The sequence below is a fragment of the Bombus flavifrons genome, chromosome 2, assembly GCF_040668555.2.
Source record: "Bombus flavifrons isolate JBK064 chromosome 2, iyBomFlav1_principal, whole genome shotgun sequence".
Classification (NCBI taxonomy): Eukaryota; Metazoa; Arthropoda; class Insecta; order Hymenoptera; family Apidae; genus Bombus; species Bombus flavifrons.
In genome coordinates, this window is record NC_138443.1 from 18,593,048 (window position 1) to 18,605,806 (window position 12,759).

At 36.5% G+C, this 12,759-nt stretch overlaps 2 protein-coding genes across 6 annotated transcripts in view; one reads left to right on the forward strand and one right to left on the reverse strand.

Annotated features, from left to right (window-relative positions):
- The window catches only part of LOC138188207 (protein O-mannosyl-transferase TMTC1), a 276,538-nt gene that overhangs the window by 50,116 nt on the left and 213,663 nt on the right, over nucleotides 1-12,759 (reverse strand). The gene's annotated exons all lie outside the window — the stretch shown is intronic.
- On the forward strand, nucleotides 516-12,594 carry LOC138189658 (repetitive organellar protein). Its single transcript, XM_069131739.1, has 3 exons — nucleotides 516-824; nucleotides 2,049-11,852; nucleotides 12,406-12,594. The coding sequence occupies exons 1-3, from the start codon at nucleotides 516-518 to the stop codon at nucleotides 12,592-12,594; spliced, it is 10,302 nt and encodes a 3,433-aa protein (XP_068987840.1).

The following is a 12,759-nucleotide window of genomic DNA, read 5'->3' on the forward strand; positions in this document are numbered from 1 at the left end:
GTGTCACCCATTAACTACGTATTAAGCAAACTTTTTACGAGCAAAGAAGACACGAATGGTTTTGTATCGCACGAACTGTCGAAATCGTGTCACGCGCGTGTCAACCAAGTTCCGAGTATCCCCTGCGTGATACAAAACAAGGAAATTGTATAATTATACCATTTATCCATTATTAAGGAAATTGAATGTATTTTCAAAGTTACACGAATATACAAACACGAAATACTTATGGAACGGTTTAATACGTAATTAAATTTACGAGAGAAACGCGAGAAAATAAGGAAAGTTACATCGCGATCAAACAAGTAAAGAAACAGCAGTTTCTGGATAGAAAAGTCTAGAATTTTCGCGAATAAATAACATCAATCAACGCAACTAAACGATGCACATTAGTCTGGAACAACATTCGTATATATTCGACGTACGCGTTCTCAGCAGACTGTTTGCACAATTGCCAGCGGAGTATATAATCGACGTATCAGCAATAACGAATAATAGTGTCCGAAGTTCCAACGATGATGAAGATACCAGTGATTCTTTCATCGCTCCTTTTCGCTATTGTCTCGTCTAAAGTTTCAAGTCAAACGTCGAACAAGAACATAGTGGAACAGAAGGGCCCGGAAACGTGGTTAGAACGCGTGAACATCGTCGACGAGGAAACTATATCCAACGATGTTGAAGGAAAGAAGAGTTCTTTGGAGGATGGACGACAGAAATCACGAGCGAACGAGGCTGGATTAACCCGGTGGGAAATGGGATCAGTGCAAGAGGCTTCGAGCGGAACTGATTGGGGAGGGTTGCTTCTTCGCCTCGCGGATAGACAGGTATGTTTGGACGCGCTGCGGATGATCAAAAGGCTTCTCGGCGTCCGACAGCGGACCGTTTGATTTTCTTCCGGTTTGTCGGATTCATTGAAAAATAAATCTTTGAAGTGACGAGCAAACGAATGTCGCGCTCTTTCCTTTTTAATCTCACCGCCGTGATATTTGAAGTTTCGTCAGCAATTTTTCATTACCGAATAGGGAAGAAAATGATTTCGATTAAGAGATTTGTCACTTTGTCAATTGGATTTTATAGTGAAATATTCGAATTGTAGCGTGGAATAGCGAAAAATACAATTACCTTTTGTAAATATAATTACATGTTAGACGTGAAGATCTTAAAGTGACGATGGAAGATTCTATGCTATGGCATAGATTTGGTTAATCTGCCGACGTACTTATGCAGCTTTTTGGAATATTTCAGCAATTTTTCATTACCGAATAGGGAACAAAATGATTTCGATTAAGAGATTTGTCACTTTGTCAATTGGATTTTATATTATTAAATATTCGAATTGTAGCATGGAATAGCGAAAAATATAATTAATCTTTGTAAATATAATTACATGTTAGACGTGAAGATCTTAAACTGACGATGGAAGATTCTATGCTATGGCATAGATTTGGTTAATCTGCCGATGTACTTATGGTGATTTTTTGAAATATTTCAGAAATATTTCTATCAGAAGAGAAGTAGTGTTCCGTTCCATGATCGTAATTCGTTCAATTTCTACCCTTAGTTTGTTTAATTTGAGAATGCGATATTGATATATTAAATGTTTCGGTACTACATGCACTTTTTCAATTTGTTATATCAATTTTCGTGTATTAAAAAATCTCTACATCCTGATGTTCTAAAAATTTCTTCATAAGAGTTTTATAAAAATAAAGGAGTAGCATTGTTGTTATGATAATTATTAACTTATTTAATATTAATCCGCGTATATAATTAATGTCATTAATATTTTTCAAATATTCAAGCGGCTCACAATAACGCATATTTAATACCAAAATTAAATAAAAGATAGTTTTAATATTGAATTTGTTGACAACGCGTTGAATTTGGAAATTGTTCTTCGATACAAAAACGAAAAATGACTCTTAATGAATTTCAACCGCGATCTTCTACTGTTGTAAAAATTCCGTAATAAACATCGACAAAAACCAAAAATATCTGATTTCTAAGAAAAATCCCTATTATTTACATTGATCTTTACTCAAATACAGGAATCTGCTAGAGAAACAAGAAATTTCTCGCCTCTAATCTCTTTATTGAGACCAAAGCTAGAAAAGTCCGACTTTACTCTTCGCAAATCGCACGAAGATCGTCAACGAAGATCGCTACAAGACTACCGTATTTCGGACTACATGGTATTAACGGAAAATCTCGACAACGAGGACGAGGTTCAAAAGATTCTGGCGAATGCCAAGGCGCAATTAAGCACCGTGAAATCGGAAAATATGGGAAAATTCCGAAACAACGCGTTTGGCGACGATTGGCTCTCCTTCGTGTTGCCATTCAGATCAGGAATGGGACTCACGGAATCGCTGTTGAGAACGTCAAACGCGAGTTACGATCTAGGAATACAGAATGAAAAATGGGTCGATGACACGAAATTTCTAAACGCGAAACAATTCCTACAGCATAACGAAAATATGGAAATTGATAAAAAGGACGCGTTCGGTAAAAGATACGAATCGTCTCTTTCGAACGAGAACAGAAACACGGGATATTCTGGTGAATTAACAAAAACGTCTTGGATCACGAAACAGACTGAAGACAGATACAAAAAACAACATCCTGAATCACGAGTGAAAGAAGCAAGCAAAGATGGTTCAGGTACAACCGAAGAAAAATACGGAACAGATGCTGAATCACCGATGAAAGGAAAAGATGGTTCAGATAGAAGCGAAGAAAAATATAAGAAAACTTTTGGATCACGTTTGGAAGAAGCAGGAGAATATGATTCGGATACACAGCCGAATAAAGAACGCTTGATAAAAAATGACGAACATAGGAACGAAGACGGTAATTACCGTGATCCGAAAGTCAACGTTGACATAAAAAATGAAGAGACATTATTTGATGATATTTCAATCGATAACACAATGAACAGCGTAGTGGGAAGTGATAAACTCTCGACTGCAGAACTACCTGTGAAAATACTTCAAGTACACGATAAAACGAACCAAAATAAACGACCTTCGAGCGATAAATCGCTTTTCATTTCGGATCCGTTTGTTTTGCGAACGAAGTGGGAAGACGGTTCGAGACAGGAGAAAAAGGATAAAGAATCGAAGACAGTCGATGAATCAAACTCGATGAAAGTGGATCAAAATATGCAAGGCAGGAAGTTAATTAGCAACGAAATACAGGACGAATCGTATCAAGATGTAAAATCCAGTTTACAGGACAGCAAGTTAATTAAGAAGGAAACACAGGAATCGTATCGAGATTCAACGTTCCCGAATGATGAATCAGATTTTAATGAAAGCATCGATATTCTACGCGCAAGGAACAAAATGGATGAAAAGATGATATCGATGGAAAAGGAAAAGTCGATCGTGACAACGCAAGAGAAAAAAGATTCTTCGGAATTAAAAATACCGCAATTGTTAGATGAATCGTCGGACCTGAGAGAGCAGATGCAGAGACGGCAAAATCTGTACCAGGGAAATGAGAAGAATCTTTCGTTGAATTCCTGGCGTATCGACGAATCCCCGACGACAAACACTCGCAAAGGTATTCAACAGGAATATGATAAACAGAAGAGTGCAGCTGAAACATCAATTCACGTGGATGCAAACAAACGTGGCCGTGTGAAACATCGCGAGCGTATTGAAACGAAATCAACGTCTACCGAAGAGATGCGCGCTGAAAACGAAGAACGAAGAAAATCGTTGAACGACGATGGGCAGCAGAGCGAGATGGAGGGACGTAATGTTTCATCGGCAGATAGCGCCGATTACGCGCTGGATTCTGATGAAAATGTTAAACTCGAACGGACATCTTTAGAGGAAAGAGAGGAGGCGATAGCCGATGTGAAATCTCGAGAAGACAAGTCCGATATGGGAAATTCAAAAGAGAAGAAGCACGAAGCGGTGGATCCTGAAACAGCAGAATTCCAGTTTGATGTAAATAGTAACGAGTTTGAGATAGAGAACGTGAAGAATACAGAATTTAAGATGAAATATTTAAGGGGGAAATATTCTACAGAAGAAAATTTACGAATGCAGAAATCCGAAGTAAGGAACAAAGAGGATCTCGAAGGAGACGATATAAATAGAGGAAAATTTGGATTAGAAGATGTAGAGAAAGAGAAGTCCAAAGAAGAAAGTAATAAAAAGAAGGAACATGATATTTCAGGCACGAAGAAAACAAAGTTTGAAGTTGAGAATTCGCAAGGGAAGAAACTTCGGTTACAAGATGTGAATGAAGGAGATAAATTGGAGTCGAAAGGTCTGAAAAGGAAAAAATTTGATCCGGAAATTTCAGCGAAAAGAAAATTTCTTCAAGCAGAAAGTTCGCAGATAGGTAACGTAAAATTGAACTTTGGGCCGTGGGATGTAGCAGGGCAGAAATTTGAGTCGGAAGATTTACAGAAGAGAAAAAGTGAGGAACGAAATGTGGACAATGACAAATTTGAAGCGGGGCATTTGAAAGAAAAGGAAGTAGGCCCGGAAAATCGAGGCGAAACAGAATACGATCCGATAGTAACACGGGAAGATAAATCTGGGTCAATGAACGTAGAAACTGAGAAATTTAAACCGTCGGTTGAAGTATTCAAGCCACAGTTCCGCCAAGACAATCTGGTACTGATTTCGGATGAAATTTCAACGAAAAACGATAAAAATATCGAACAGTTTGATCCACGCGATACACAAATAAATATAAAACAAGGGAAGAAAATTGTGCAACAAGACAAAGAATCCTCGGAGAAGGAAAAGGATGAATTTAATAAAAATGACGAGGAAATAAATAAAAACCTTGAAGAGGACATAAAGGAATACGTAAAATACAAGCAATATGAAACTGACGAAAACTTAATCGTTAAGGCTAAAGACGATGAAATATTTAAAGAAGATCCCTGGAACAATGACGTTAGGTACAAGTACGAAGACTTACGTGCCACTCATGACGAAGCGTTTGAAATTTCGAATAAAGAAAGTGAATCGAGAAAAAAAGAATATGAAATAACGTCTGGTAAACAATCTTTGAACGTGAACGAAGAACGTGGAATAATTGAAAATAAAAATAAAGAAAATGAGAAGGTTATTTCGTACGAAGGAGCAATATACAAAGATATAAGTGCTGATAAAGCATCCGGCGGTAAATATAAGCTGAAAGAGGATCACATCGTAACAAATAAAAGAAAATACGAAGCAGATACGACGAAGGGAATAGGACTATCGTCCGTCGACGAAGGAACGAACGAAACGAGTAGTAAAAATGAAGAAGAGCATGAAAAGTTGTCTTTGAGTAAAGAAATTCTCGGAAAGAGAGATTTCAAAATAAAGAGTGATACTTCCGAAGATAACGATAAAAAAGACGTAAAGTCGAATCAAATATTCGATGAAAATGCGTCATCGATGGAAGAAAATAACGTATTAGTAAAAAGAACGCAATTACAAGCAGAACGTACGTTATCAGGAATAACAGACATTGCAGAAGAGGGACCATTTGTAAACGCTGGAATTCACGAAAAGAATAATAGAGCTCGTGTGTTATCAGCAAAAACAAATACCAAGGAGAAAGAACCGTTTAACGATCGAAGAATTTATCAAGAAATTCATAACACCGAACCATTGGAAAATAATGAAAAACATATTATACGTACGAAAGAACGTAAACCAAATAAATTATCGAAATATCAGACTGACGGAATAAAAACATTAAATATTGAAAGCAATCAATTTCCCAATGACAATATTATTATTTCCAAAAAGGACAATTCTGCGAATAAAATTAATGAAATATTGCAAGAGTACGAGAACAGTGAGAAAACATTGTTACCCGACTCGGAGATAAATCAAGCAACGAGTATCAGTACTGGAACAGGAAGTCCCACAGATCCTCAAGGAAACGACGAATTCTCTACTGCGACTATCGGAGCACACGTTGCGAAACTACAAGATGAAAACAAAGAGTTTCGCATAGGCGAAAATGACACGTCTGCAACCCCTGATGAAGATCAAATCGAAATTCGCGCGAATTTCGGCAAATTAAGTAATACAGATGTTCACGCGCTTAGATATTCTGATAGACTTAACAAGGATAATAATCCTTCACCTGCAGTTCACGAAGTATCTTTAGAAGAGAACGAACCTGGAAAAAATAAGATGGCAACGTTCGAAGGAGTGTCGAGTGAAAATACGCGAAAGGAAGCTAAAGAAGGGAAAAAGGAAATTATAGAGGGTTTATCACTTTCGAATAGTAGTACAAGCAATGGAGAAGAATTGAAGACAGCGAAGGAAACACACGTGTTTGGTGGTACCAAAGAAAAATATGATAATACTTTGGAGACATTGAACGACACAGCTGATCAATCGGTTATTAATCTAACTGGATTTTTAAGTGACGAGTCTAAAGAATCTTCGTCAAAGGAGAGGCCAGAAGAAATCGGATCTGTATTTTATAATTCAAACGAAGAAAGTAACTTCTCAGATGTACGTATTACTAATCCTCCAGTTTTCATTGATAAGACCGATCATGAAACTATCGATCCTGATGAAAGCAGTCAGAAATATATAAAGTCTGACCGTGAAAGCATCGATGCTGCATTAACAAAAATTGAAAATCCGGAGAAGGAATATTATGCGAAAAAGGAAATAGACGAAGCCTCGAAATTAAATTCAAATATCGATACTTCAACCGAATCATTAATTAAAACGAACGAATTAGATCTTCTAGGGAAACACAAAGATAAAGTAGTGGCAAATGATGTAAACTTGGAACAAGCGACTGAATCATTCTCGGCTTGGAGTTCCAAGTTCTCCGGTAATAGCGGCATCTCCGGAGAAGATAATATATCATCGACTGCAATTAATCAAGGATCCGAAGAAGAAACGGAGAAAGAGGAAATAACGGGACGTAACACGGCTGAAGATCATTCGTCTAAACACAGCGATTTGAAAATGATTAGTAATTTGTCAGTTATAAGCAGCGGCAGTACCGAGATAGGAGAAGAAAATGAAGAAAGAAATTCTACGATAACAGATGAAAAACTGGACAGTGGCAACCTCGAAGGAAATCTTTCGAACGTTGTTAGATTATTAACGACTAAAAATTCTGCAGAAATTATGAGTTACTATAAAAACGAAGGGAATGGTAGTAATTTTGTTGAATATGAGAAAATAAATAAAAGCGACAAGGAAGATCGGACGAAAGAATCAGAAATCGATATATCTGGAAGGAGTAACGAGTCTTCGATAGGTATTACGCAGAAACAAGCTGTAACGACAGGCAAAAGTAGATTAAACGACCCGTACGCCAAAGAAACCGAACAAAAAGATTCTTTGAACGAAAGTGAATCGATTACGTGGGATTTAAATAAAGAGAAAGCGCCCGTAGAAGGATCCAACACAAGCATCGAGGTGACTAAGAGTAATGATGCCGCCAGAGAAAGTAAAGAGTCATCACCTACGGCGAACACGCTAAAAATGTCGAAGAATAAAGTTGTATTGTCCGATTTAAGCGGCGAAAGTTTCCAGAAGAATGACAAGTTGGGGAAGAAGCAACACGAAACGTTGAACAATTCGAGTTCGGGTGAAACGAGATCGAAAGAAGATGAAATTACCAAGCTCCATACGAAAGTGAATGACAAGTACACGACGCCATCTGCAGAGCGGCAATTAATCGAAAACGAAGTACTCGGAGCGTTCTCCGAAACGAGTACTCAACCTGCTTTGAATATCAGCGAAACTCGCTCTCCAGACATGCACGAAAATACAATTACATCTCGTTTACTGGAAGCAGCCACGCTACGTCCACTTAATTGGACCGATAACGAAAGATACAAAGACCCACTGGTCGAAGCTAGTCGGATACACAAAGAAACTCTTAGCACTGGGACTTACGATCCTGACACTATGTATTTATCCAAATTAGATCCTAAAAGGAAATTATCTGAAATAGTAAAAGTGTCGAATGAAAAAGTTAAAAGTTCAACAGACAAAGTAGAAAATATTCCGAAAGAGAGAGGATATGATATCACTTACAACAATATGAAAAGGTTGGGAGGCGATGAAGCAGAGAAAGTAGCTGAAAATATTTTCAATGGATTTAACGACATTTCTGTCGAAAGCAATAATGGACATATGGGAACAATACAGGACAATAAATTTATGAACAGTATTGTGAACACGTCATATGCAAGCGTGTCACTTAACGAAAGTGACTACAGGATAGACGGCGAGGTAAATGCCAAGAGACAGGAAAACATAGATCTTTCGCACGAGAATGATCTATTAGGCGTGCGAGAGAATGAGAATATAAAAAATACGGATGCAACTGATATATTGGATCAAAAGTACGACCTAAATGAAAAATATTCAGATTTGGATATTAATGACGAAGACTATAAACCAAAGATATCAACCATTACAGATGTTACACAAGATCAGGATAATTTGTTGAAAAATAGTAAACAAGAGAAGAATCCTCTATTGAAACTTCTTTTAAACAAAGCAAATGATATGCAAAATTTGAACAACGAAATAAAAGGATCACATATGAGTGATAATAGTTCTAAGAAAAATAACGAATCTTCGGAAGCACGAACAAAAATCAAACTTCACGAGCTAAATAAAGAAACATCTGAAGGGAAGGCAACTCAGGAATCAGAAAGTTACGAAGATAAATTACATCTATCTGAACAGAGAATATCACAGTCCGAGGAGAATTTGTATGAAATACCCGAAGACGGAAAAGAAACACAGATACAGAAAGCTTTAACCGAAGCTGAAATAGCGGTAACTGAGTTTCCTCGAGCAAAGGAACAACAACAGAAGAATATCTTAGAAAAGGAGGAGGAAACGTATACTAAAGCGGGAGATAAGCATATTTCAAGCGAAAATCACTTAGAAGATCCTGATAGACGTAATGTTAGTTGGAACCAGTTAAATCCAATGGAAATTACAGATTCGAAGGGTAACGATGAAATATCATTAAAAGAACATTATAAACCAAAGATACACGGCACATCAAGCAACTTGGAAGACATTGATTCTGAAATATTAATCAGACCTGATAGCACATCCGATAAGATTATGAATGATTTACAGAATAAATACAAAGACTTAGCTCTGGATATAAATGATCCACAGAAGATGACTTATGATTCAAATACACAAGATGAATTGAAGCTAAATTCAAAAGAAGTGGGTCACTCTGGGACATCAATAAAATCTTATTATACATCCAATGTTACTGAAAATAACATACACAATCAATACCAAAATCCAACCCTAACAGTAACTGAGCCACTGAAATTGGCTTACGAATCAAAAATACAAAAATTATGGCTCAATTCCGAAAATGATACTAATTCTAGCGTACCGATCGGATCTGGCTATACATCTAACGCTATTGCGAGTGATTTACACAATACACTCAGGGATCCAGCTACGAGTATAAGTAACTCAAACAAAGTCGTTTATGAATCATATGTACAAGATGAATCGGGACTAAATTCTAGCGTATCAATCGGATCTGGCTATACATCTAACGCTATTGCGAGTGATTTACACAATACACTCAGGGATCCAACTATGAGTGCAAGTAACTCAAACAAAGTCATTTCTGAATCATATGCACAAGATGAATCGGGACTAAATTCTAGCGTATCGATCGGATCTGGCTATACATCTAACGCTATTGCGAGTGATTTACACAATACACTCAGGGATCCAACTATGAGTGCAAGTAACTCAAACAAAGTCATTTATGAATCACATGCACAAGATGAATCGGGATTAAATTCTAGCGTATCAATCGGATCTGGCTATACATCTAACGCTATTGCGAGTGATTTACACAATACACTCGGGGATCCAGCTACGAGTATAAATAACTCAAACAAAGTCGTTTATGAATCATATGCTCAAGATGAATCGGGACTAAATTCTAGCGTATCAATGGGATCTGACTATACATCTAACGCTATTGCGAGTGATTTACACAATACACTCAAGGATCCAGCTGCGAGTATAAGTAACTCAAACAAAGTCGTTTATGAATCATATGCTCAAGATGAATCGGGACTAAATTTAAAAGAAAAGGCGGACCCTGGTATATCAGCCGAATCTCATTATACGACCAATGCTGTTAAGAGTAATTCACATAATAAATCTAAAAACCCAGCTATAAGTGCAAGTGACTCAAAGAAAGTGAGTTATGGGTCAAAAGTAAAAGATAAATCAAAATTCACATTGAAAGACGATGCTTACTCTGATATATCAGTAAAATCTTATTATACATCAAACGCTAATAAGTATGATTTACATAGTGAGTACCAGGAACCAACTCTAATCGTAATTGATCCACTGAAGATGACTTACGAATCGAATATACAAGATGAGTCAAAACTTGATTCAAGAGAAAAGATTGACTTTGGAATATCAGGCGAACCTCGCTATGCATCTGGCGCCGATAAGAATGATTTGCATAACGAAGACCAGGACTTAACCCTAGTTGTAAGTGATCCAAAGAAATTGACATACAAATCAAGTATATATGATGAGACAAAGCCTAAGCTCAAAGAAGATTTAACTAGAAAATTAGATTCGAACAAAGAGGCTGACTCAATTATGTCAACCGAACCTTACAGTGATTTACATAGCGAATCTAATGATTCACCCATAAGCGTTAATGATGAGTTAGCGAAAGTACTTTATAAATCAAATATAGACAATAAATCGAGTTTTGATTCGAAAAAAGATGCTGGCTCTGATTTATCAGGAAAATATTACTCCACATGGAATACTACTAACAGCGGTTTGCATAATAAACCTAAGGACTCAGCTGCAACTTTAAATGATTCGAAGAAAGTTATTCACGAATCAAGTGTAGAAGACAATTCAAAAGAAAATATCGATACTGACATACCGGTCGAATCTTACTTTACATCTAACGTTGAACATGATCTACACAGTCAATACCAGGACCCAGAATTAGTGGTACTTGAGCCACTGAGAATAACTTACGAATCGAAAATGCCAAAACACTCGATACACGATACAAAAGAAGATACTGACTCTGATATATCGAACAAATCTCAGTATACATCTAGTACTGTTCACAGTAATTTACGTAACGAATTAAGAGCTCAAACTGACTCAAAGGAAAGTATTGATCGACACAATTTGAAAACTATAGCGAATAGTGAAAATACAGTAGAAAACGAATCTACTCAATTTATAAAAGATGGAAAAACACTTCCAATTTCTGAACTTCCCGATCAGTCCTCGTTATTCACAATTTTTGAAGAAAGACCAGAAGTAAATACGCGTGGAGTAAATGCGCTCTCAAATATCCCAGTGATTGGAAACTCTACAGACGCACATCGTTCTTTCGAAAAGAAAGAAAAAAGCACGAAATCGAACAACCCCTTGTCTCGTGTTTCTGGAACGATATTATCCGGCCGAGACAGCGAAGAAATTCCAGACGCTAAATTCGTAAAGGAACTGCAACCTAGTTCGGAAAAGTTGGCAAAATCATGGGCAGAAATCGTGAATAAAAGCGAATCGTCCAGTCCTGTATCTTCGAAGAAGTTTAAATCGCATTCCGATGAAGCAGAATCTGCGACATCAGTGAAGTTCTCGTCGTATAAGACCTTAGATAAAGTTTTGGAGACCGAAGATGTGAATAACAATTTATGCGATATCCTCAGATCTAGTTCCCTGTTTACACATTTTCAAGATGATGCATGGGATAACGAAGTTTCAAGCACGTACGATGTATCGACCGACGTGCTACCATCAAACGTAGTCAATGTGATAAGCAAAAGCTATGAATCTGCGAGTATGCTTCAGGTAAGCACAGTTGAAGAAGCTAATACGCTCGATGATTTTCATTATTCAAAATTTCAAAATAAATTTTATGTTATTAGTTAGCTGCGATTTTTCGGTCATTTTGAAACCAATTGTATTTTCCTAACGTTAAATATTTTTTCAAGTTTGAGCAAAATATAATAGAGCTATTGGTATGCGCAATTTCTCGTTTCAATTGTATGTTAAAAGTTCTCTTAAGGCGTCGACTACCACTTCGATCGTTAAAAGAAAAAAGATATTGATATATAAAAATTCGAAAATCGTAGTAAGATCAAAATCAAAGTTTCAACAGGAAAACCCATAAATGGACCAGAACATACAGTCAATCACAAAGTCTGAAATACGTACACTCTTTAAATTAAAAATATTATGGCAAAGACTTTAACTCCAATAATATTTTTGGTATCAAATTTTATATCAAGTAAACCAAGACAAATATTCCAAAAAATGACATTTCATTAGAGAGTAGAAATATTTTATATTTATAATATAATTATAAGCTAATAGATTTTATATTTTCATTTTGCTTCTATAGGAGTCAGATGAAGACAAAGTGGATGTTTATATAGTGAAACAAACTTCTGAAGGGCCCGTAAAAATCGCACACGTAGAAAATATGGAACCTCTCGTCGTAACCAGTGACGAGATTTCAAAGAATATTTACGATAGCATAGTTAATATATTCAACAGAAATCGAATCAAAAGTGGCTCGTCGGCTACGTAACAAACGATTCAATTTAGAATATTTGTTATTTCATATGCTTAGTAGTTGTCAGTGAGTTATCATAATGTTAGTAATTTATTCGACAGACATATATTTCCATCAAAGAATCAAAAATATAAGAAATATGCTCTCGAAATATTAAGAGATCGATGTCACACGTAAAGT

What these genes read in the sequence shown, in the direction of transcription:
- LOC138189658 (XM_069131739.1), top strand. Translation starts at nt 516, where the DNA reads ATGATGAAGATACCAGTGATTCTTTCATCGCTCCTTTTCGCTATTGTC. An exon ending in TTCGCCTCGCGGATAGACAG is followed by an intron (nt 825 to 2,048) that starts GTATGTTTGGAC and finishes ACTCAAATACAG; the next exon opens with GAATCTGCTAGAGAAACAAG. An exon ending in AATCTGCGAGTATGCTTCAG is followed by an intron (nt 11,853 to 12,405) that starts GTAAGCACAGTT and finishes TTGCTTCTATAG; the next exon opens with GAGTCAGATGAAGACAAAGT.